The sequence below is a fragment of the Neovison vison genome, chromosome 6 (assembly GCF_020171115.1).
Source record: "Neovison vison isolate M4711 chromosome 6, ASM_NN_V1, whole genome shotgun sequence".
Taxonomy (NCBI): domain Eukaryota; kingdom Metazoa; phylum Chordata; class Mammalia; order Carnivora; family Mustelidae; genus Neogale; species Neogale vison.
The window spans coordinates 207,465,187-207,489,410 of record NC_058096.1 but is presented as its reverse complement, the minus strand read 5'-3'; the positions used below and the strand labels follow the sequence as shown (position 1 = coordinate 207,489,410).

Genomic DNA, 24,224 nt, shown 5'->3' with positions numbered 1-24,224 from the left:
TGAGGTGGGTTAAGTACCTTTTGATACCTCCTTACAATGGAGTACTAGTGCGCAGCTTTAAGAAGAAAAAAGAAAAGAAAACAGAAGCAACTGTGGGTTGACATGGAATGGTCTTCAGGATACACTATTTAGTGGGAAAGGCAAGATACAGCACAAAATGTCATGGGAACACAAGGGGTTCCCTGTCAGAGAGGGTGGGGGACTAGGTATTTGTATTTATATTTATACTTTGTATTTATACTTTTAAAATGTGCTCGGTTGGGCAAACTGCCCGTGTGCACCTGCTACCTGCTGTATAAGACCGGCCTGTGGGGGGCGTCTGGGTGGCTCAGTGGGGTAAGCATCTGCCTTAGGCTGAGGTCATGATCTCAGGCTCTGGGATCCAGCCCCACATGGGGCTCCCTGCTCATCCGGGAGTCTGCTTCTACCTCTCCCTTTGCCTCTCCCCCAACCCCCATTCATGCTCTCTCTCTCTCTCAAATGAATAAATAAAATCTTTAAAAAAAAAGAAAAAAGAAAACCCTATGTGCACAGAGAAGTTCATACCACAGGCCCTCTGTGTTCTGGCTCCAGACTGAGCCTCAGCAGAGCGAGCCCCGCCGCTCCAGGCCACCTGCTGAGGGAGGAGAGAACAGGCCCAGCCTGTGGCCAACACCCTGTCTAGCTTTGCCTCAGCTGCATGTGGTCCTCTGTCCCCTGCCTCCTGTTCATGGTGGCCCCCACTGGAGAGGTTGTCCCCAACAGGCAGTGGTCTCAGAAGATTCCCAGACCCTGCCCTGGGCTGTGACCCACACATGGTGCCAGCTTAGCTCCCAATAACCCTCTGCAGGCCTGGCTATGGTGTGTGGGACCCCTGCTGGATTTAACCCAATCTAGGACTCTGGAGTTGGCAAAAGATACCCACTGACTCTGGGTGACTCTGTGTTTCCCTCGGCTGCCAGAGTCCTTCTTTGCCTCTCCAAAGTGGGAAGTGTGATCTTGGGTGTCCTAATAATGTGCTCCCTGAAGCCCCACCTTCTCAGAGACATGAGCCCTTCTCCCCCACACCAAGTTACCTTCTGTTCTGTCTTGACTTTGGCATTGTAGAAGGAGATGGAGTCCGGGCCCTCAGGCAGCACCCTCTGCTGCAGCTGGTTGAACTTGTCCTGGTCATCTTCTCCCTAGGGGAGGCTCAGCTCAGTCCCTTCTGCCTGCCAATGTTAGGATCTACCCTGACAGGGCCTGTGGGGGGCATCAGGGCAGCCACTCACAGGGTGTGCAAACCCCCACGCAGGGTAGCTCATAACCCCCAGCCCTGTATTTTCCAGATACTCTGTAGCTGCCACCTGGCAGGATGAGCTCCCCCAGAAAGGTGGCAGCAGGAAGTGATGTCTTCTGTGTCCCCATCCTCCATAATGGGGGAAAGACCTGGACCTGTTCATTTGCCCAGGCCAGCTGTGGGAGAGTCTGGGAGCAGCCTATACACTGCCATCTTTGTGGAGAAAACAGAGGACAAAGGGTACTGCCCCCACACCCTGTGCTCACCCACGGTCCCCACCCCAGCCCCCGTGGCGCTCACCAGAGATACAAGCCTGCTGACAGGCAGCATACCCGGCCGGATGCTGCTACCTGGCTTCAGGGACACTTGCATGTCCTCAGGGATGAAGAAGGATTCATTGTACCAGATATCAAATTCTGCAGGGAGGCGGGAAGGCAGCACTGTGAGGTGCTGGGGAGGCCCCGAGGAAGCAGGTAAAGCCTGTGTGGGTGCTTGCCACAGGCTCACCCTCTGTTCGCTTCCTGCTCTAGGGTCTCACCCTTTCCTGTCTCCCTCTCTGGCTCTCAGAGTCCTGGGAACACTTCGGAAGCCCTCGCCCAAAACCCAGACTCTGTCAGAGAGACGCCCTGACACGGCTTCCAGAACCCAGGCCTGGCCCTCTGCCTCCCGTGACCTCAGGTGGCCAGCCGGCCTTCCCAAATGGCACACCCGTGAGCAGGCGGTGACGACACTGGTCCACCAGGTGCTGGCAGTACTGGATCTCAGCCCTGAGGTCACGCAGGTCCTGATACTCAGCCCGGTACTGCTTCTTGAGGTCTTTGAGCTTCAGGATCAGCAGGAATTCCTCCTCGTCAATGATCATCAGCCCCTTGTTTTCATACTCGCCTGCAGGGACAGAGGAGGTCAGAGAGCGAGGTGCTCACCTGGGGTGTGGGGAGGAAGGCGTTCTGGAAAGAAGGAACAAAGTGTTGGCATGAAGACCACAGACTAGAGGAAGGGCTGGGGTGTGGGGCGGAGGTGGGCAAAGCATGAGGAGGCCAGGCCACCAGGACACGTCTCACCAGAAGAGGGAGTTCAGCTCGGACGGGGACACACTGGCAACTTGAAGAACAGGACGAGTGGGCAGGGGAGAGGGTAGAGATGGCGCATGCTTCACACTTATTTTGATCTTAAACCACACTGGCCAAAGATAGTTCAGTAATCACCTCAACTGAATGGACGTTTACGTTTTTTGTGAGTCATAGACACGAACTGCCACCACGGGCTAGCACCACAAGGCAGCTGGGCAAGGTTATTAAAAACAGAGCGTGTGAATCTATATCATGTCAAAAGGCTATCAGAGGATCCAGGAGGAAAGGAGTCTGTTGTGCTGTTTTGTCATCTCATGGTGCTTTTAAGGTCTGTCAGATGAGGGTTGCTGAGTTAAGACAAAATAACATGGTCTGTGAAGCCATGCACTCAGCCGGCCACTGCCCACGGGACCTTGAAATCTCAGCATAGGCATCAGGTCAACCCCATCAGGGCTGTGGGGCTCCCACCCCCAGGAAGCCTGGAGAGTGAGTCTTCTATGTGACTGAGGTATGTGGTCAGGGTAGGGGGCCGGAAGCGTAAGGCAGTCTCCAGGTGTCCTTCCACTGATATTTCCTGGGGAAAAATTAAGTTACATATTCACTGACACCATTTATGGAGAAGCACTTAGGAATCTCGAATTGGTCCCAATTCAAGAAGTCTAGAGTTGGGAGGGGATAGAGTGCCCCCCTGTTAAGGTCCCTCCGCTTCAGTGCAGAGCGGCCTGGTCTGTGTGCTGTGGGCAGTCCCCAGTGTGGTCACTGTGACAGACATAAGTCCTTAACTGAGTCAAGTCTTTACAGTATTCTGCTGACATGGGGAGGGACCGTGACCACTTCGTTTCCCACAGGGCGGGGGCGGTTCCTCTGATTATCGCCAAGGAAAAAAACTTCAAAGAGTTGAACCTAAAATGATTTTTCATTTTTCTTTCATAAAACACTAATTAACATGCCAAATTTGCTGACCTTTCTGGGTCAATAAGTGGCTATCAATCAAAATGAATCAAAAAACATATTTTCTTAATCTATTCCCTCAAGATAAAAGTATTTTATTTGGTATTTTAATAACCAATGGAAAAACAACTGATGTTGGTGGGGAAAGAGCAAAAATGTGTTTTTTTTGGACGCCTGGGTGGCTCAGTCAGTTAAGCCCCTACTTTTAGCTCAGGTCACCATCCCATGGTCCTGGGATTGAGTCCCATGTCAGGCTCCCTACTCAGTGGGGAACCTGCTTCTCCCTCTCCCTCTGCTCCCCACTTGTGCTCTCTCTCCCTTAAATAAATAAATAAAATCTTTTAAAAAATGTTTTTATACTGATAGATAAAATTTTAAATATTTTAAGTTTTTATTTATTTGAGTATCTCTACACCCAACACAGAGCTCAAACTCATGACCCTGAGATCAAGTCACACGCTCTTCCAACTGAGCCAACCAGGTGCCCCCAAATTTTCACTATTTTAAAATAGTGTTTATTGGGACACCTGGATGGCTCAGTCGGTTAAGCCACTGCCTTCGGCTCAGGTCATGATCCCAGGGTCCTAGGATTGAGTCCCACATCAGGCTCCTTGCTCAGTGGGGAGCCTGTTTCTCTCTTTGCCTCTGCCTGCCACTCTGCCTGCTTGTGCTCTCTCTCTCTTTCTGACAAATAAATAAATAAAATCTTCTTAAAAATAAAATAAAAATGTTTATTTAATCTTAATCTTCATATTCCTTAAAAATATCTGTTTTCAGGTATATTTAGGCATAAAATATATGTCAGCATAGCATGAATATATATTATCTAAGATATGTAAATAAGTAATAAGAAGTTGCAGTCAAAGAAGGTGTGGGCAGAAGGGACAAAGAAGTCGTTGGTCCTGTAAGATCTTCACCCTGGAGGTTCTGGCTGGAGCCACCATTGCCAGCCCTCCCCCCGTGCCCAGACCCGTGGAGGCTTAGCCCTTTGGAGCAGTGTGTCACTGTTGGTCTGTAGGGTATAAGCAGAGTGGCCAAAATAAAACAAATGACATCTGGAGATGGCCCAACACCTTGCCGCCTGGGCGGCCCACCTGGAACAGGGCTGTGGCTTAGCCAGGGGAAGCCCCTAACCTCGGGTTTGCCCCATGGGGAGAAGGACAATGGGACCAGACTGTGAACAAGAATGTGGCTTCTGAACTTCTGGCCTCCGAGTCGGGATGGTTACTCATTAAAATGCAGTTCTGGGCCTTGCTCCAGATCTCCTGAGTTAGCCAGTAGTCGGGGCCTGGGAGTCTGTGTTTGATCGGCCTTCCCCGAGGAGTCCTCTGCACACTCAAGGTGGGAGGGCACCCCAGGGTAGGGGTGAGCACGGTCCGTCATTGGGACAAGGGCACTAGGGTCAGGGTCACCAGGTAAGCACCCTTGCCACACTGAGGTTCCTCCTCTCTGAGCCTGAGGGCCCCCCAGACACCACCTGCCTTAGGAGACGAGACTGCCAGGCCAGCATGGGGGTGAGGGATGGGCATGAGGAATGGTCTCAGTGACAATGGCTCCTTAAGCTCTCTCTTTCCCTCCTCAGTTTCTTGTCTTCACCAGCACCCTCACGCCAATCAGATCACCGTGGGCAGTGAGACCACACCAGGACCCGTATACGGCCCTTGTGGGGGTCACCAGCTGCCCATCTCTCTGGGGAAGTGTCTATAGGACCAAAGGCCTGCTTCTCCACTGGGAGCAGCACACACGAGGTAGAAGGCCCAACACCTAGGTCTGAGATAACAAAATAGCGGGAGATCCACAGCAAAGGCTGCCTGATAGGGAAGGAGCCTGTGACTCCCCAGGGCTGACTAGACCCACACGATGACCCAGGCGTGAGGACCACAGCCCCCTCCCGTTTCCGTCCTCTGGTGCCCAAGGCTGCCTGGTTTAGAGCAGAATGACTCAGCTCCCACCGCCACCCGCCACCTTCCCACTACATTCACCTTGCTTCTCCCGGATTGATTTCTGAAAATTTAGTGCCTCCTTGGTCAGGTCCATCTCCCGCTTGATGGCATTGATGCGCTGCGTGGTCTCACTGGCCCTTTTCCTCCGCTCATTCAAGATGGATTTGTTCTCTTTGAAGATGCGGTTGATCTCACTGCCCCGTTCGTTCTTAAAGTCCTCGAAGGCCACAGGTTTGGGGGGTGGGGTACTGGGCCTGAAGACAGAAGGGGAGGGGAAGGGGAGCCAGAGCCACTAGGCACTTTGCCCCTCTTCCTGGGGTGGTTGGTGGGGGTCTTCTGTGGGCAAGCGACCAGAAGTCCCAGGCACCCTGTGCAGGAATCACGCCCCCGTGTCTGTCTCTGACTCCCCCCGCCCCCCCCCCAGCAAGGGCACGTGACCATCGCAACAAGTGAGGACAGCAAGGAAACGTGTAAAAAACAGAAAACAAAGCAAAAAAACCACTCACTACCTATTGGCAACTACACTTTGGTGTATCTCCTTCAGGGATTTCTTTGATTCATTATTTAATGTTTGATGTCATGCAGCAGTTATCATTTTACATCTTATGTTTTTCACAGAGGCATTCCTTCACACTGTGAGGATGTGAGGTGAAGTGTTGAGGTAGGGGATGTGGACTGTCTGCAGCTTCCTCTGAAATGCATCAGGGGGCGCTGGGGTGGCTTGTTCCCTTGAATGGGGCCTGGGATTGAGAGCCCCTGATTCTTCCTCTCCCTCTGCCCCTCTCCTCTGCTTGTGTACTCTCTCTTGTGTGTTCTCTCAGATAAATAAATAAAAATCTTAAAAATAAATAAATTTTTTAAAAGTTAAAAAAATGCAATAAATAAATAAAATACTAAAAAAGGGGGGTGCCTGGGCGGCTCAATGGGTTAAAGCCTCTGCCTTCAGCTCAGGTCATGGATCTCAGGGTCCTGGGATCGAGCCCCACAACGGGCTCTCTGCTCCACAGGGAGCCTGCTTCCCTTCCTCACTCTCTGCCTGCCTCTCTGCCTACTTGTGATCTTGTCAAATAAATAAAATATTTTTTAAAAAAGTTTAAAAAGTGCATTGAAAAAATAAGAGGGATGGAGAGAAAGACGGATGTTTGATGAAGTAAGTAATGTGTTCAATGCAGAACCAAGAGGGTGTTGGCTGTACAGTACTTTCAACTTCTCTGAGTTCTTGGAAATGTTCATCTGCTAAGGAAAGAATTCTTTTTTTTTTTTTAAAGATTTTATTTATTTATTTGACAGAGAGAGATCACAAGCAGGCAGAGAGGCAGGCAGAGAGAGAGAGAAGGAAGCAGGCTCCCGGCCGAGCAGAGAGCCCGATGCAGGGCTCAATCCCAGGACCCTGCGATCATGACCCAAGCCGAAGGCAGCGGCTCAACCCACTGAGCCACCCAGGCGCCCCAGGAAAGAATTCTTCACACACATCCTTGTACATCCCAAGGGCAGAGACAATCATTCACTTAGTACCTTTTCAGTAAGATTAGCTACTGAAGGTGTTTCCAAAACTCGTTTTTGGCTTTTTAAATGAATGATGCCATGAACATCTGTTTGCATAAATCTCTGTCCACAGCTCTAATCATTTCCTCAGGCTCCACTGCTGAACACTCGATTACTGGCTCACCAAGGAGAGGAACAGTGTAGCTAGAGGAAGGGGTCTCATACCTTAAAAAGATGGGGCCTTTTAAATTAGTTATTTTTAAGTTAATTTTTTAATATAAATACATTAGTTTTTTAAAATGTAAACATAATTCTTTAAATGACTACTCTCTGAAGAATCTAAAATGATTCCACATATAACTGTGTATCTTGGAGGGCTCCTGAGGCGGGACCGGTTCGCATGTGGCTCAGCCATCACATTGCTTCTTTCCGGACTGTGCTCCTGGCCTTTGCCTATTACCCCCCTCTTTTACTTCTCATTTCTTTGTAGGCGCTCTTGACATGACCACACACGGGTTTTGAGTGGTCTGGTGAACTGGCCTGAGGTGCTCACCTGGGTGGGCGCCACTCCTCCTTTGGGGAGTCTAAGGGAAGGGGCTCAGAGCTGGAGGTCTCCCGGTCCCGCAGGGGCAAGTCTCTGACATCCCCCTCCTTGGACAATGGGGTCGCCTGGGTCTTGGAAATGGAGACCTCCAAATCCTTGCCACTCACAGGGCTGCCGGCACCTTCCTTTCTTCCTGAGGAGCTGGAAGGAGAAGGCAGGGAGGCCCCAGGGCTCAGTCATAGGCAGTAAGGTATCTCTGGTACTTAGGGCAGTGACATTTCCAAACCCACAGACAGCAAAAGCCCCATCCCATGCAGTCCTAGCTGGATCATACACCTAGGCTGAAGGGCAAAGGGTATGACCCTAAGCCACGCCGATGGGCATTCTTCTCCCCTCATCAGAATAAGGAACCCTCCCTTAGCAGTCCCTAGCAGGAGACGCCTGGGGAAACTAGGCAGTCTCCAGGTCTGAAAGCGGCTGGGCCTGTGAGGAGGGCCACAGGCTCCCGGGAGCATCCGGGATGCGGAGGTCTTCATCACACAGCCATCCTGGGAAGGCAGAGCCGCCACCCCACATAGGTCTGTCTGGGGACCAAAGATAAAGCAAGACATGTCCCTGCTGCCCTGATCAGTCCACAACCCACTCTCCCACCTCAACGAATGCCCACAGCCACTCCCAGAAAAGTAGCTGCCCTCTCTCTCCAAGTGATGGCACCCAGGGTCCTCCTCCTCCTCAGAGAGGCACATGTGAGCAGGCCTGAGCTGTCAGGAGGAGACCAGGGCCCTCAGCAACCCCTGCTACTCGACTCCACATGGAACAGTTTTCTACGATCAGCTCCAGCCCATATCCTCTGACAGACAATAATAGCAACACCCATTAGCATGGTGTACGTTCTAGGTATGGGGACTGCCTTCACCGTTTATCTTTCCAACAACCCTCCTGACTTTGAAGCTACTATTATGATTCCCCAATTTAGGGAGAAGAAAACGGAAGCCCAGAGAGGCTGCCATGCCTCACACAAGGTGACCCCTTCTGTGAGAGGAGCCTCCTAGAGCCTGTGTTCATGTCCACAGATACCAGCACCTTCCAGGGAGGGCATCTCATTTAGTGAGCCTTGATACTCCTCTCGCCTGGTGCTCACAAACGATTCTTGTCTGGAAGGTGAACTGGGGCATTCAGGTGACATGGGTACCAAGGAGTAGGTCACAGGACTCCAGTTGGGGGTGGTTTCCACAGGTAGTACCTGGGTGGTACCCGGCTTCTCTATTCTACTCTATCACTCGTCAGTGGTGTGACCTTGGAAGTGACTTCCCCTCTCCAAGCCTTGGTTTCTACATTAGTAAAATGGAGCCATGATCTCCTACCTCCTGGGGTTGTGGACAAGAGGTAACCAGCGCAGCCTGGACCCCATAGATGTTGCTAGTATTCTCAGCAATACGAGCAATGGGGACCACCCAGTAGCGAAGACACTAGCTTGTGTCCTCTCTTTCACCAGCTGAGGAGGGCCAAGTGGTGAGCAGGTAAAGCAACAGGAAGGTTCCTCACCCAAGCTGTTCTTTGAACATCTTCTTGGACTTGGGTTTCTTCCCAGGTTTGGTAGAGAAAGGCGTGACCCCGAGTCCGAAGCTTTGTCCATCAGGCTCACCCACGAGGTGGCCGTCAACGTCCATAAGCCCTGCCTGGATAGAGGCCAGCCACAGGGCCGAGGGTTAGATTAAGGGTTTTGGCCTGTGGGGGACCCAAGTAACTCTTATGCTTAGGTGGGTATATTCACCCCACATGCCAAGATGGCGGGCCCAGGTTGCTAGCTTGAGGCTGTCTCCAACAGCACTGTCTCTCACCACCAATGTCCACACTCCACATCAACTTCACTCAGTGGTCTGGTGTCTCATGCCAACACTTGAGGATCTTAAGGCCTGTTTCTAGCCTAATTCCAGGAATTGGTCTTGTTTATGGTCATGTTTATGGTCATGACGCCAATCCTGGAGACCATTCTGAATTCATATCCGATTTACTCTTGCATGGGTCACGCTCATCCTGGTGTTCCCTTTATCTGTTTCAACCCTAGATCTGCTCGAATGTAGAACCCCTGCTGCTTCTGGGAAGGTCTGGGGATGGAAAAAATCTGACATGAACGCTGTCAACAGGAAGCAACCGTGCATACCTTCTGGACGGCGGAGATGGCGGCAAAGTCATTCTTGTCTATAAGGGTATACTTCCTGCGCAAAGTGGACTCCACTTCCTGCTCCTGTTGGCTTGAGAGAGAGGAGAGAACACCTTGCACCTTGGAGCTAGGCTGAACCTTCCAGATCAAGAACCAAGTATGAGAACTAGAAGTCATTTGGGTGTGGCCCCTTGTGATGGAGCCACACCCTCACCGCGAACCAGACAAAACAAACCCATTCCACACCCCGATTCCTCAGACCACATACCCCCTGTTCACCCCTCAAATTGGAAGTGGCCACCCTTGTATGCCAGGGACTTCTGCTCCAAGGAAACTAACAAGGACTGTAAGCCTGCCTCAGGACCATGGTTTCCCACCTAGGTTCTATCTTTAAAAGGCCCCAGGGAATCATGTGACCCACACCTGTGCTATCACCCAGCACAAGCTGTTCACTGTACAGGTATGTCTGCACCCCAATACATCACAAATGCCTCCTGAGGTGGGGGTGGGGCACAGGGCATATTCATGATGCCCTGCTCTGGCCGCACTCAGGGCTGGCACTCCAGAAGGACCTCCCGGCTAATTCATGAACTCAGGAAACACCCACCAGGGATCACTTCTTCTCTGAGTTGTCCTTGAACAGACAGCTCTCCTCCCGGCTTCCCCCAGGGGAGGGAGAGGGCTGGAGGTTCTGAGAGCTCAGGGGCCTGGGCACACCCCAAGGACTCTGAGCTGGCTTCTCATCCATGAGAGACAAGGCCGTGTGCTGAGAGCCACACCCTGGCCATGGGAAATGAAAACGGCAGCCTGATGTAGGAGTCCGATGGGCGGGTGAGGGTCCCTTACCTCAGCACCACCCGGAACTGGTTGAACACCTCCTGGATCTGTCTGAGGTTGATGATCTGGAGGCAAGACAGCAAGGCAGAGGTTGGACCTCAGGCCGCACAGGGCTGAAGGTGTGTCTACACTCAGAAGAGAAACCAGGACTCCTTGGCTAACCCTTTAATCATGTATGTCTTGAGAATGGAACATCAGGAACCTCCTCAAGAACAGAGAAACAGGGGCACCTGGGTGGCTCAGCTGTTGGGGATCTGCCTTTAGCTCAGGTCATGATCTCCAGGTCCTGGGATCAAATCCCTGCGTCGGGCTCCCAGCTCAGCGGGGAATCTGCGTCTCCCTCTCCCTCTGCCTCTCCCCCTGCTTGTGCGCGCACTCTCTCTCTCTCTCAAATGAATGAATACAATCTTTTAAAAAAATGAGCAGAGAAACACAACTGATTCATAGTTTTCAAACTAAGTAAATACTGAGGCTATAAAAATGACCTTCCGTGGAGTACCTGGGTGGTGTAGACAGTTAAGCAGCTGACTCTTGATTCTGCTCAGGGTCATGAGTTGCAGCCCTGCACTGGGCTTCATGCTCAGCAGGGAGTCTGCTTGAGATTCTCTCTCTCTCTCCCTCTGCCCCTTCCCCTGCCATGCTTGCGAGCTCATGCTCTCTCAGATAAATGAGTCTTTAAAAATTACCTTTTCTAAGTGAAGGTCTCTATAAAATTGACTCTAGTTCTTGAAAATACTAAGAAAAAAATTTTAATAAAATTTACTGTCTTCAGCTCCCTCCTGTTTCTACAAGGTTCCATCATGAACTTTCTATGTAGCACGTACACATCTGTGGCTCGAGGAAGGCCACTGGCTTCCCTCTTGGCCCTACAGACCACAAGCATTACCCTTGACAGAGGGTCATTCTGGGACTAACCCTGCTCCAAGGCCAGAAGAGCCCACCCCTCAGTTGTCCCAGTCCTGTCAGTTAGCGCTGCCACAGTAAGAAGCCCAGGGTGGCGGGGACGGGGTTGGGGGGAGGGCTGCCATGTAGCTCGCCGGTGAGGGGTTTCCTGTCCTGCACTGTCAAAATAGAATGCATCCTTCCCCCTGAGGACCCTTCCCTGTGCGGCTGCTGTCTCTTCCTCCTTAGTTTACTCCAACACAGGCCCTGCATGTCTGCCCTGTCAGCCCACGTGACGGCCACCCTTGAATGGCCTCACTCCGCCTGGCACAGCTGAGATCCTGAGTTAATTCCACTTTGATTTCCCTTTCACTCTACAGGTGTGGCCATCCAAGTACACGAGGATTTTGCTGAAGTCACGCAGCAAGGAGACATCGGAGCTGGGATGTGATCCAGGGCAGCCTGGCTCCAGGGACCGCCCTGTTCCCACAGTAATGGGCCACCCCCTGTGTGGTCAAGGCTATTCAAGGATGCTGGCCACTCTGAGGGGCACACCCATCCTTGTAACCCTAAACATGGATGCTGAGGCCTCGGTAGGCTGTAGGGCCCAAGGCCAGGGGTCCAGCACCACCCACTCCATACCCACTGCACCCATTCGGTGAGGTTCCAAGGCCAGCCCAGCATAAGTGGGGGGATGCCCAGGATAGGGAGGGCATGGTCCCGAGGAAAGGCTCCTTACGTCAATCTCATCCAGCGTCCCCTCCAGGTACCTCCGCACCTGGGAGTTGATCTCAGCAATCTGGATTTCATCCATGGGATCGTAGTTCACAAGGGTGCGGTTGGCCTTGAAGGAGGATGAAGAACATGTCAACAAGCTCCAAACACCTGAGCCCAACAAGTGCAGCAGGGGTCGTTCTGACAACCAAGGTAGGGAGGTTGGACACAGGCCCTGGCCAACTAAGCCAGCTCCATTCCCTTGACCATGCTGGCTAGGTGCTGGGGTCACAGAGGGACAACTAGGTCTTGAGAGCCGCCTGACATGGGCTTGCCACTCCAAGCAAGGGGGCTGAGACTCAGCAGACTCTGTCCCATGAGGGCTGTGGCGGGGCGGGGTGGGGGGGGGTGGGGGAGGGTGGCTGCCTCTGCCTAGAAACCCTTCCTGGACTTAAGTAGGCCCAGGCAAGCCATCAGAGGTCTCCAGTTCCCACCCTCTGCCCTCAGGGCACTCTGTTGCTTCCCCTCCCCCACTGCCCAAACTGTCCCACCTCCCTGACCTTGACCCCCATGCTGTCTGCCCCTGCCCTACCTGCCTGCCACCTGCCCCTCATTTTCCTGTCAACTGTCTGCCTCTGCTCCCTGGTATCTGAAATCCCTGCCCACATCCTCCTGGTCTTCTAGTATCCCTAGCTTCCAGGCATCCCTGTTCCCCAGCCCCTTTCCCCACGTCTCCCTACCTACTTGACTTGCCTACCCATCTGGCCCCTGTCCACCCAGTCCCTCTGCCCACCTGGTACCCCGACCTCACCCCCTCTAGCAGTCCAGCCAACCCCTCACCCAGACCCCTGTCGCTAGCCCCTTACCAGGCTGTCATGGATGGCCAGCTCCTGCTTGAGCAGCGCCAGCTCCTTCTCCAGGTTCTTCACCATTCGCTGCCAGGAAACATAGTTTGGGGTGGGGCAGGAAGGACCGTCAGAGAGAACACCCTGCCTCTCCCACAACAAGCCCACAATTCCCTAATCTATGCCTGGACATCCAGGCACCTCCTGGAAACCCATGGGGTGTGATGTCAGCATCTGGACAGCTCCCTCCCAGCCAGTGACTTTTCCCCAGCTAGGGTGAGTTTAGGGTCTCCGGGGGCATCAGCAGTCCCCTGGCCTCTGCCTCTTAGAGCAGAGGAGACAGAACACAGTGAGCACAGGCACCCACAGGGCAACTGCATACCCTGACTCCCAGGAGCTTCAGATTTCTGGTCTACCACGGTGGTGTCCCTCTCAGTGCAGCCCACTGCTTTCAGATGCTCACTGCTTTCAGATGCTCTCCAAGCACAGTCGTACCTTTTACCCTCATCCTTCCTGACCATTGCACAGACATATCGCTATTCCCTGCTGATAATCAGGTATGTCACCTCTAATATTTTTGCTGCTTCAAACAACACTGCACAACATTTTTGTCCTTAGATCTTTGGGTCTTTCTAGGTTTCTGTTGGGTAACGTCGGCCCTTTGTGATCTGCCCCCATTACTTCTTCCCTGCTGTTCCCTCCAAGCTCATTCCAGCCCTACCAAATTATTTGGCACACTCCCGCCTCTGCCCTACCCGTCCCCTCTGCCCAGGACACTCTTCCCCCAAGTACTGCCCTGGCTCACCCCCCACACCTCCTTCAAGTCTTTGTTCAAGAGCTTCTAAATTAAGAAAACTTCAATCACCCCGCGGAAAACTGCAATGCCCTGCCCACGCCCACAACACTCTTTTTTGCAAATCTTGCTCTAATTTTTTCATAGCACCTATCACCAACATACCCCAGAGCAATGCTGTTTCACAGAACTTTCTGTAATGATGGAAACGGTCTTTATCTGTGCCATGAGCTACATGTAGCTATGGAACTCTTGAAATGTCACTAGTGTGACCCAGAAAGTGAACTTTAATTTTAACTAATTTAAATAGCCCCAAGCAAGCAGAGCTAATGTACTGAGCGGTGGAACTCTAGAATTTATCTATCTCTTTCTTTTTTTCCCCACTAACATTTAAAAAAATTGTTCAAGAGAAATTGTAGGCAGGCATACCTCATTTCATTGCACTTTGCTTTATTGAACTTCCCAGATACTGCACTTTTTACAGATTGAAGGTTTGTAGCAACCCTGTGTCAGGCAACTCTGTTTTGTACCATTTTTCCAATAGCATTTGCTCACCTCATGTCTCTGCATCACATTTTGGTGATTTTCGCAATATTTCAAACCTTTTCATTATTCTTGTATTTATTATGTGACCTGTGATCAGTGATTACAACTTGCTGAAAGCTCAGATGATGGTTAGCATTTATTAGCAATAAAATATTTTTTAAAAGATTTTATTTATTTATTTGACAGAGAGAGATTACAAGTAGACAGAGAAGCAGGCAGAGAGAGAGAGAGGGAAGCAGGCTCCCTGCTGAGCAGAGAGCCCGATGCGGGACTCGATCCCAGGACCCTGAGATCATGACCTGAGCCGAAGGCAGCGGCTTAACCCACTGAGCCACCCAGGCGCCCCAGCAATAAAATATTTTTAACAGTTGTTTACTTATTATTATTATTATTTTGCGTAGGCTCCCCAACCAGCATGGAGCCCAACATGGGGCTTGAACTCACAACCCTGAGGTCAAGGCTGGAGCTGAGATCAAGAGTTGGATGCTGGGTGCCTGGATGGCTCAGTGGTTAAGGCCTCTGCCTTCAGCTCAGGTCATGATCCCAAGGTCCTGGGATCAAGCCCTGCATTGGTCTCTCTGCTCAGCAGGAAGCCTGCTTCCCCCCTCTCTCTGCCTGCCCCTCTGCCTACTTGTGATTTCTGTCAAATAAATAAATAAGATCTAAAAAAAAATAAGATCTTTAAAAAAAAAAAAGAGTTGGATGCTCAACCAACTGAGTCAGCCAAGAACCCCACTGAAAAACCATTTTTAAATTAAGGTATATACTTTTTTTTAGACACGATGCTACTGCACATTTAGCAGACTACGGTATGGTGTAAACATGACTTTTACAGGCACTGGGAAACCAAAAAATTCATTTGACTCACTTTATTTTAATAGAAGGTATATTATAGTGATCTGGAGGTATGAATATTTATGAGTATTTAAGGTGTACAACGCATACACATATATGTAGTAAAATGATTGCAACAGTTAAGTTAATTAACATATCTATCTCCTCACCTAGCGACCGTTTCTCTGTGTGTGCTAAGAGCCTCTGAGACCTACTCTCTTAGCAAATTTCCAGTATACAATACTATTAACTATGGTCACCATGTTGTATATCAGATCCCAGAACTTACCCATTACATAATGAGAATTTGTGCCCTTTGACCATCATCTCTCCTTTCCTCGGCCCCTGCCCCTATTCTTGGTAACCACCACTCTACTCCCTGCTTCTATTAATTTGACCTTTTAGGTTTCACATATAGTGAGATCATGCATTATTTTTCTTTCTGTATCTGGTTTATTTCACTTGGCATAATGTCCTCCAGGGCTATCCATGTTGTTGTAAAAAGCAAGATCTAGACTCACTTCCTGGTTTTTTTTTTTAATAGTTTATTCATTTAAGTGATTTCTACACCCATCATAGGGCTCAAACTCACAATCTGAAGATCAAGAGTCACATGCTTGGGGCACCTGGGTGGCTCAGTTATTAAGTGTCTGCCTTGGGCTCAGGTCAGGATCCCAGGGTCCTGGGATTGAGCCCTGCATCAGGCTTCCTGCTCAGCGGGAAACCTGCTTTTCCCTCCCGCTCCCCCTGCTTGTATTCCCTCTCTTGCTGTGTGTCTCTCTGCATCAATTAAACAAATAAATAAAAAATGAGACACAGTGAGAGAGGGAATACAAGCAGGGGGAGTGAGAGAGGAGAAGCAGGCTTCCCATTAAGCAGGGAGCCCAACGCGGGGCTCGATCTCATCATGGCCTGAGCCAAAGGCAGACGCTTAACAACTGAGACACCCAGGCACCCCAATAAATAAAAATCTTTTAAAAAAAATAGTCACATGCTCTCCCAACTGAGCCAGCCAGGTGCCCCTAGACTCACTTATTTCTTATATTTATTATCTTTCTCTCCCACCCCCAGCAGACCATCAGCTCTTTGGGGACAGAGACATGTGTTTATTTGCATACTAATATTCCAAGTGCTTCAAAAAGTGTCTGGCACGTGGTAAGTGTTCCGTAGACTTTAGGTAAATGGACAAATGATATATTTCTAGAAACAGAATTGCTGAGTCATTTTTACAGTTGATAGATGAGAGGCACAGGGATCTTACGCTGAGAACCGTCACTGTGAACAGGGCTTCCTTCAGTTGTTGAAAAATGGCCACTGGAGGGAGCCCCTGACAACTAGATCCTGGGACTGGTGACCAACGCTGTGACCAGTCTGCAGCTAGGGGCGACAGAACCCTGGCATCCTGGTGGCTCTGTGGCAGTTCAGAGCACAAAGCCTGGGACTCAAAGCGCATGACCAGGGTCCAAATCTAGCTCTGCCCCTCGGGGAAGCCCCAAGATGGTCTCTTTCAGTAGACTTCCTATGAGGTCAACAGGAGAGGCTTGGTGGCCAGCCCGTCCTCTCAGCTGAAGGATCTCTGCTCTGGAAAAGACGTCATGTCCCAGCTAGAGAAAGTCTGTTGCATTGCAACACTGAGGGCCTCCAGTGGGATGACTGTCCAGTGTGGCAGGGGGGGCCAGGCTTAGATCTCTGGGCCAGTCAGGTGATGTGGGGAGATGCACCCCCGCTCCCAGGGGAACCAGCCTCCATGTCACATCCTGAGAGCATTGGAGCTGCTTCTCCTAATGCCTGGCAGTCTGACTGGAGAGAAGCTGCTTGGAAACACAGGGCGGGAGCAGCAGGCCCCACAGAACAGGACCTGGCAGCACCTCCTAGGTGACGGACTCTTTTTTTTTTTTTGGTACCCCAGGTGGAACACAAAACCTGGCCACGTCCTTTAAAGCTTAAGGAGCACAGCAGGCTACGAGCGGCTCTCCACCCAGGAAGCTTCCCTTGTTAACCCCCACCCCTCATGGCCTGCCGGTGCTCTCTCTTCTCAGCAGAAGAGAACAAGTGTCGCTCTGCTGCCTGTTTATGCCCGAGGCTCGCAGCCTTTACACCCCCTCACAGCATCACAAACTCACAGAGTGGGAGGGTCACGGGAGTTCATCAGTCCCACCCCGAGTTCAAGGGTGAAAACCCCAAGGTTCAGAGACAGCTGGTGGCAGAGGTGGATCAGGAACTCAGCCTCCTGCCTTATGGTCGGCTGAAGAAATGCCACAGAAGCTACCCCACCGCCTCGAAAAGAGGCATCTATGCTGAAGATGGTGCTAGAAATAACACTGGCAGGCTGGTTGTGGTCCAGGGAAAGGGGCAACTAAAGGAATTCCTCAGGTCTCAGGAATTTTTGCTTATAAATGCTGATCATAAAGATCATACACACGGCTATGCTGGGTGACACGGAGACTTGGTTGGCCAGGACCAACCATGCCGATTTCGGAACAAAAATTACACGGAAGGAAAAAAAATTTACATGGAAGGGCATGGAAGTGCTTGCTGTCCGGTGCACGGCCTACCCAGCCAGGTTCGCACGTGGCAATGCAGGGTTCCCGATTTCAGAGGACACCGGATGAGGAAATTAACAAAAATAAATAAAATCCCTAAACTACAGAAAAACATAGCAAATAATGCCATGAAACCCAGGAAGACCACCCCAAAACTGGACTTGAACAGCCAGCTGGATGTCCTATTGGGTTCAATTTTTGTTTTCATTTTTCATTTTAAGAGATAAAACATGGCAGGGTGCCTGGGTGGCCCAGTTGGTTAAAGCCTCTGCCTTCGGCTCAAGTCATAATCCCAGGGTCCTGGGATCGGGTCCCGAATCGGGCTCTCTGCTCAGCGGGAAGCCTGCTTCTCCATCTTTCTCTGCCTGCCTCTCTGCCTACTTGTGAACTCTGTCTGTCAAATAAATAAATAAAATCTTTAAAAAAAAAGAGAGAGAGAGAGAGAGAGAGATAAAACATGGCAGATAAATGTGAAGCCACTATGAGCCTCACTCCAAGTCCATACTCTCCGACATCCTAGAGGGAAACCCCAACCTCTGTGTGGTCTTCCCACTCCCACGCTTTTTTCTTTCACTGCCCTTGCATCTATCCATTCATGATCTTCAGCTTTGCTGTGCACATTTTTAGACTCGGTGGAAACGACAGATGCTAACGTTCGGCCCACTGTGGTCCCACTTGAGATTATCCAGACATGCAACTCGAGCCTGACTCCCTCCCTCTGTAGCTCACTTAGCTAGTCTCCTGTTAATTAAAGGCTACTGATCCAATGAGCAGTGGGAGCCCCGTTCTGTCCCGAAGCCATTCACACAGGTATGCGAAGAAAGCTTCTAGACTGTCCACCCAGAAAGGGACCCTGCTGACCTGTACGAGTGAGTAGGGGACTAGCTAACATTTACTGAGCATTTACTCCACGACAGCACTGTGTTAAGGAGTTTCTCCCCGTGAGCTTATTCTTCACCACATCTCTTTGAGAGTGGATTCTGCTACTTCTCCAGTTCACAGTCAAGGACACTGAGGCTTAGGAAGGGTAAGCATCTCACTGAGGCTGGGCAGCTGAAGGAAGGAAAGAGCAGGTCGCCACACCACAACAGCCCACTGTGGGGACCATGGCTCTTGACTACTGTGCCAGTGGTTCTCAAGTGTGGCCCCAGAATAGCAGCAGCAGCATCGGGGAACTTACTAGAAATGTAAATCCTTAAGCCTCACCCCTCCACCAATGGATACAGGAATTCTGTGAATGGGTCCAGTGACTTGCTATTCCAGAAGCCTGCCCAGGGTTCAGATACCTGTGCGTGTTTTAGAGCCACAGCTCTAACCAACCCAATACCTTCCTCTGCCTCCAAGCCATGGGTTAGCTCTAGGGAGCCACAGGGACCATTATTTTCCATCAGGATTTAGACTCTGGAAGGTCTAATTAACTGCTTTGCCATGAGCTTAGGGCATGCATATGCTCCTGTCTCTGGTAACTGTGATTCTACAAGCATCCTAAAGGAAAGCCAAGTTACCAGTAAATGAGTTTTGATTTGGCGAGATGTTGCCAGCATGCTCTCCACAGCAGCTGGATGGACGACACTCTGGCCAGAGACAGACACACTCCCTTGTCTCTGTACATCCCCACCATCATTCTCCATCATCAGAACAATTCTAGTTTAGGCTGGTCTGAGGATGGAATTCCACTAAGCTTTCAACCTGCATTTCCCTGGGCAGTGGTGATGCTGAGCGTGACTTCTGGATGGTCAGCTCTGCTTGCTTAAAGGGATCACACAGGCTGGGATGAAAGAGGTTCTGTGGTGACATAACCAGATGAGTCTGAGAGTCTGTCCACACTTACTTCACTTCGAAACAGTTAGCTCTAAGGAACTCTCACCGAGAAGCCCCAAAGCCTCACACATGAGCTGGATGGTAACCTGACCTGGCCCTTTCATCTGGGTGCTGGCCCCCTAGGGGGTCTCCAGGGCCTCTGAAGACCCTGGTCTGCCCCAGGGTGTAAAAGGACAGACCCAAGATTGCATGAGGATCTTCAGGTGAGGCAGAAAGGGAAGTGAGGCTTGTGTGACCCAGGCAGCACACACCCACACACCTTCCCCCCAGTGAGACACCTGCCCACAAGCCCCTTAGTACCTCAGCATCATACTTCTCGTTGATGGCGGGCTCTGTGGTGACCAGCTTCATCCTGCTGGCGAACCGCAGTGAAGACAGCTGAAAAACAGATCAGACAGACCTCTGTGTCTTTAGCCAATGGTTCGTGAGTGGAGATATTTGCAAAGGAAGTCCAAGGAGCCCACCAGAAAAGATGAATCTCTGCATATAGACATACTCCATAGTGAAGGGTGGGGTCTCCTTCTTGGGGAGAAGAGAGGGGCAGCCAGGCCGGGGTAATTACGGCTGGAGGCCCATGAGGCAGCCACGTAAGCAGGCACTTGAGAAACGGCCCCAACGCGCTGCTCCACAACACTGTTGTTGCATGAGAGGTGGAGGGCTGCTCCCTGGCAGTGGGGAACAGCCAGTGGTAGCACAGGGCGGGCCCTGAGATCCCAGCCTCACACCATGCGGGGCTGACTCGAGGCCCTGAAACAGGGTGCAGACTTGGGGGTGGGGGCGGGGTCACCCAGGAGTGGCCCAGAAGAAGGCCCGAAAGGGCTCCTCCTTCAAGCAGTCTGGTCTAGTGGTTAAGAACTCTGCCCTGACCAACCATGCAACCTCTGACAGGCTTTGGAGCTTCTCTGTAAGGTTGGGAAGAGCTGCCTCCCAGAGCCCGGGAGGCTTAGTGAAGAGGTCTGTAACATGCTCTCTACACGACTGGCCCACAGCAAGCCCTCGGGAGGAGGCCCCGTCCCTGCAGCTCAAGCGGCTTCTGTGTGGGCTGGAATCAGGCTCTCTTGCTCTGCGCACAGCAGCAAGTGTGGCCAGGGCGCCCTCGCTGTATCTACTCCCACACGTTACAAGCAGTGTCACTGAATAAAGCAACATGATCCTTGACAGGAATAGGGTGGAAGGCTTAAAGCACTTGAAAAAGAGAATCATTCGCTTCCACACCCCAATATGCCTTTGTCCCAAACCCCCAAGGCCCTTCCAACAGCAGCTCCGGGCTCCATGAGCTGTGTCCCGGGTCACAAGGCTCTGGGGATGCCAGGTACAGGTGAGCTGCTTCCTCTGCGGTGACCATCTCAGGGGTGGGGATAAGGAGAGAGGGGGGCCTGTCTCAGAGGGCATTTCCTCAGCAAGGCAGTCAGGAGGCCCGATTTTCATATGGCTCCTCTTGGGGTTCGCCCGTGCTTTGTCATGCTGAGACTGGGAGGTTCCTGAAGCCTTCCTCTGGGGATGCTGCCTGCACGTCAGCAGGAGCTCCCTCCTGGCCTCCCAAGTCCCAGGGCACCCTCTCTGGACGCAGGCCGGTCCCTAATGCAAGAAACTGGGAGGCCCTGCAGTGTGCCTGGAAAGGATCTATTTCGCGTAAGTGGATTCTCCAGATGACTGAAGCTTGCCCTAACCATCCACCCTTGACAAAACAAAATGCCTACAGAGAGCTTCCCAAATCTGCCTGATTATGATAAGTGACCCTTCAGAGGAAGACCGCCGCCGGGGTGCCCAGCTGCGTGAGCTTACCCGTGTCACTGCCTCAGCCATTATGGCCTCTGTGACTGCCTCTGGTTCTCCTAAGCTTGTCCCCTCCCAGGTCACCTGGGTCCTGCAGCTGGGTTAATCTCCCTGAGCCACAATGCTGGCCACAGCCCTCCCCTACTCAAATGCCATAACACCCCAGCAACCGGCAGAACAGCGAAAGCATCAGCCTGGCCGCCAGTGCCCGTGTAGCCTCTGCAGTTTTTTTCTCTCCTCCTTCTTCCCAGGCCCTCCCCTGCAGCGGCCAGATGTTCCTGGCACGGCCCACACCTTCGGGCCCACAGTCTCCTCTGCCAGGAGCACCTCAGCTTTCTGTACGACACATCCTTTAACTGCAGCCGGCTCGGTGCCCACCTTCCTCACCCCAGTTTCAGGAAAAGTCCCGTTTCCTCTGAAGGGCTCCTTCATCTGGGCCTCTCACGTTACCCAGGGCCATGGCAAGGAACCTTGTGGCCTCAGGCCACAGGCACCTCACCTCTCCCAAGCTGCTCTTCCCAGCACATCCGTACCACCCTACACACAGCGCACATGCTTAATGCCTGTCAGCTCACACAGGCCTTATAACCACAGCCCAGAATCTGTGGTACTTCTAAGATTTTTAAGTGTGTAATTATGAAGAACAAGAAATCTGCTGTCCTAGATCCCAGTTCACAGGAGCAGCACCCCAGGGAGCAGAGTCCTTTCCCCCTGTGAAACTCTCCTCACAGAGGCCCCCACCCAGTGCCTGCTTCCTGCCTTGTCTCCTCCTCAATACAGCCTCTGCCCCTTGGTACTTGGTATGTGGAGCTTGCCAGGGCCTCCTGCAGCAATTTTGGCTGATTCATCCCCTGGATCCCTTCTCTTTTGACAATGTCTGTGGCTAAGTATGCCAGCTTAGCCAGCCCAGAGCCAGCCTTACCCAGCCCTGGAATCCATGAGAAGGATTCCAAGTAGGCCGTGTGGGCTGTCTTTACATACCGTCTCTTCTAACTGGGCAGCTTCTCCATAGATGTTCGTCAGGAGGACCATATTGCAATTTCCCCCTGCAGAAAGCAGGACACAGAAGCGCCATGAACCATGTGGGTTTTCTGCCAAGAGATTTCTTTAAGACTGGTGGGGGTCTGTTATGGATTGAGTGTCTGTATCCTGTCAAAATTCCTATGTTGAAGTCCTATCCCCCAATGTGATCACATCCAGAGAGGGGGCTTGTGGGAAGTAATGAGGTTTAGATGAGGTCCTGAGGGCAGAGCCCCCATAGTGGGATTAGTGGCCCTATAAGAAAGAGAGAGAGACCAGAACTTTTTCTAGTCCCTCTCTCATTTCTTTCTTTCTCTTGGCCATGTGAAGGGATGGCAAGAAAGCAGCCGTCTACAAGCCAGAAACAGAGTCCTCACCAGGAACCATCCAGGCTGAACCTTGATCTGGGACTTGCAGCCTCCAGAGCCATCAGAGATAAACGTCTGTTGTGTGGGCGCCCCCCAGTCTGTTTTAGCCACCCGAGTTGACTCAGACAGGGTTACAGGGGACACATCCAAGCATGTTTGAGGCTGGAGGAGGGAAGGGAAGGGGAGAGGCCACAGGATGTACCTAAAAGAGGAGCAGGAGAGCAGAGGAGACTGGCATGGGGCAGGGAGGAGTGGGGAGATGGCTGCGGGCCAGGGTTTCGCTACTGGTGGCACTCCACCAATAATCAGACACCCATGACTGCACCATCAGGCCCAACACGAAAGCCTGGAGACATGAGGATGCAAAGACACAGCCCCTGCTCCTCTGTTAGAGAGGCTGTAGGGGAAGAGAAGGCAGCGTAGGGAAAGGCCCACCACGGTCTTGAAGGCCATGAAGGATTCTTCCAGGTTTAGAGATGAGGGGAAAGGAGATGGTATTTCCAGCAGAGGAAAAAGTTTCCACCAAGGTTCTGCGGGAATAGCATGGCACGCTGTGGGTGATAAACAAGGATACCACTCATGCTTTTGCCTTTTCCGCTGTGTCTGTGTCTGGGGTCACCGAGAAAAGGCCGCAGGGAAGCGCAGGCCAGTGGAAGGGAGCAATTCCGTGATCACCAGCGGCAGCGAGGCCCAGCCTGTCCCTTCTCCCGGGGTACCACCCGCACCCTCACCTAACGAGTCCTTCAGGGCGTGGGTGAGCTTGCTTTGGCGGAAGGGGATGTGGTCCCGCTTCTGGTCCCCGAGGGCAATGATGGCCTGCTCCAGGAATGACAGCGACTTGTTGATGTAGGTGGCTTCCTTCAGCATGCGGCCCTCAGACTACGGACCAAAAGTCACATTCACTTCACACCAAGTGGAAGACAGCCCCACGGAGAACCCTGTGGGTGGGTGGCCAGGCCAGAGCCTCCTTCCCAGAGCCCACCATCCTCCCAGTGTCACAGGACTGTATCCCACCTCGGGCTAATACTAATACTCCCAGGAATGTTCCTGCAAATATTTATGGGGGCGTTCACGTGCATATGAATACATACGTGAATATTCCTACGCAGACTCACTTAAGAGTCACACTGGCATGAATCCGCCCAGGAATGTTTGTGCAGATACGTGAGCACATCACCCTGAGGCTATCATATGCATAAAAACACATAGACAAATGCACACAGGAGCGTGCCTGAGAGGCTCAGTCAGTGAAGTGTCTGACTGTTGATTTCCAGTCAGGTCATGATCTCAGGATTGCGGGATTGAGCTCTGTGTCCCACCCCCCCACCCGTGCTCAGCATGGAGTCTGCTTGTCCCTCCCCCTCTGCTCCGCCCCACCTGTGCGCATGCTCCCTCTCACTCTCTCTCCCCGCCCTGTTCTCTAGCTCTAAAATAAATAAAATCCTTTTAAAAATGCACATAGAATCGCTTCTCGGCCTTTTGGCTAAGATCAAGTGTAAAAATGCACATAGAAATGCATTCAGAGAATCCTGTGAATTCTTATGCTACTACTCAAACTCATATGAGTGTCTAAGATGAAATGCGGCAAGACTCATGGGGCACCCCTCTCCCCATACACAGAGAAAGGCTAATACTAGCACAAAGCATTTACTGAGCACTTCCTGAGGGCTGGCACCTTGCTAAGAATTTGGCGCCATCATCTCAATGTTCACAAAAATCCCATTAGGGAGGAACTACAACTATGCCGCTGCTGATTCACCTCTACGATTCCAGATCCTCCAGCTCCACAGGGTCAAGCCCACGTGCTCTAGCGGGTCTAGCTGAGGGCTG

General features: G+C 51.7%; 1 protein-coding gene and 1 long non-coding RNA gene across 8 annotated transcripts in view; one reads left to right on the top strand and one right to left on the bottom strand.

Annotated features, from left to right (window-relative positions):
• Positions 1-11,583, top strand: part of LOC122909481 — a 58,822-nt gene extending 47,239 nt beyond the window's left edge. Inside the window, exons 4-5 of the long non-coding RNA XR_006385149.1 lie at positions 9,320-9,875; positions 11,515-11,583. This is a non-coding gene — a long non-coding RNA (uncharacterized LOC122909481). The remainder of the gene's footprint in view (positions 1-9,319; positions 9,876-11,514) is intronic.
• The window catches only part of KIF9 (kinesin family member 9), a 49,597-nt gene that overhangs the window by 7,398 nt on the left and 17,975 nt on the right, over positions 1-24,224 (bottom strand). For all 7 annotated transcript variants that reach the window (XM_044253698.1, XM_044253702.1, XM_044253701.1 and 4 more), the window contains 13 exons: positions 23,126-23,273; positions 21,988-22,052; positions 19,531-19,608; positions 12,715-12,783; positions 11,874-11,978; positions 10,262-10,317; positions 9,416-9,506; positions 8,797-8,930; positions 7,261-7,452; positions 5,262-5,476; positions 1,967-2,143; positions 1,559-1,674; positions 1,056-1,160 (listed from right to left, as the gene is read on the bottom strand). In XM_044253698.1, coding sequence (XP_044109633.1) covers positions 1,056-1,160; positions 1,559-1,674; positions 1,967-2,143; positions 5,262-5,476; positions 7,261-7,452; positions 8,797-8,930; positions 9,416-9,506; positions 10,262-10,317; positions 11,874-11,978; positions 12,715-12,783; positions 19,531-19,608; positions 21,988-22,052; positions 23,126-23,273 — 1,551 coding nt within the window. The remainder of the gene's footprint in view (positions 1-1,055; positions 1,161-1,558; positions 1,675-1,966; positions 2,144-5,261; positions 5,477-7,260; positions 7,453-8,796; positions 8,931-9,415; positions 9,507-10,261; positions 10,318-11,873; positions 11,979-12,714; positions 12,784-19,530; positions 19,609-21,987; positions 22,053-23,125; positions 23,274-24,224) is intronic.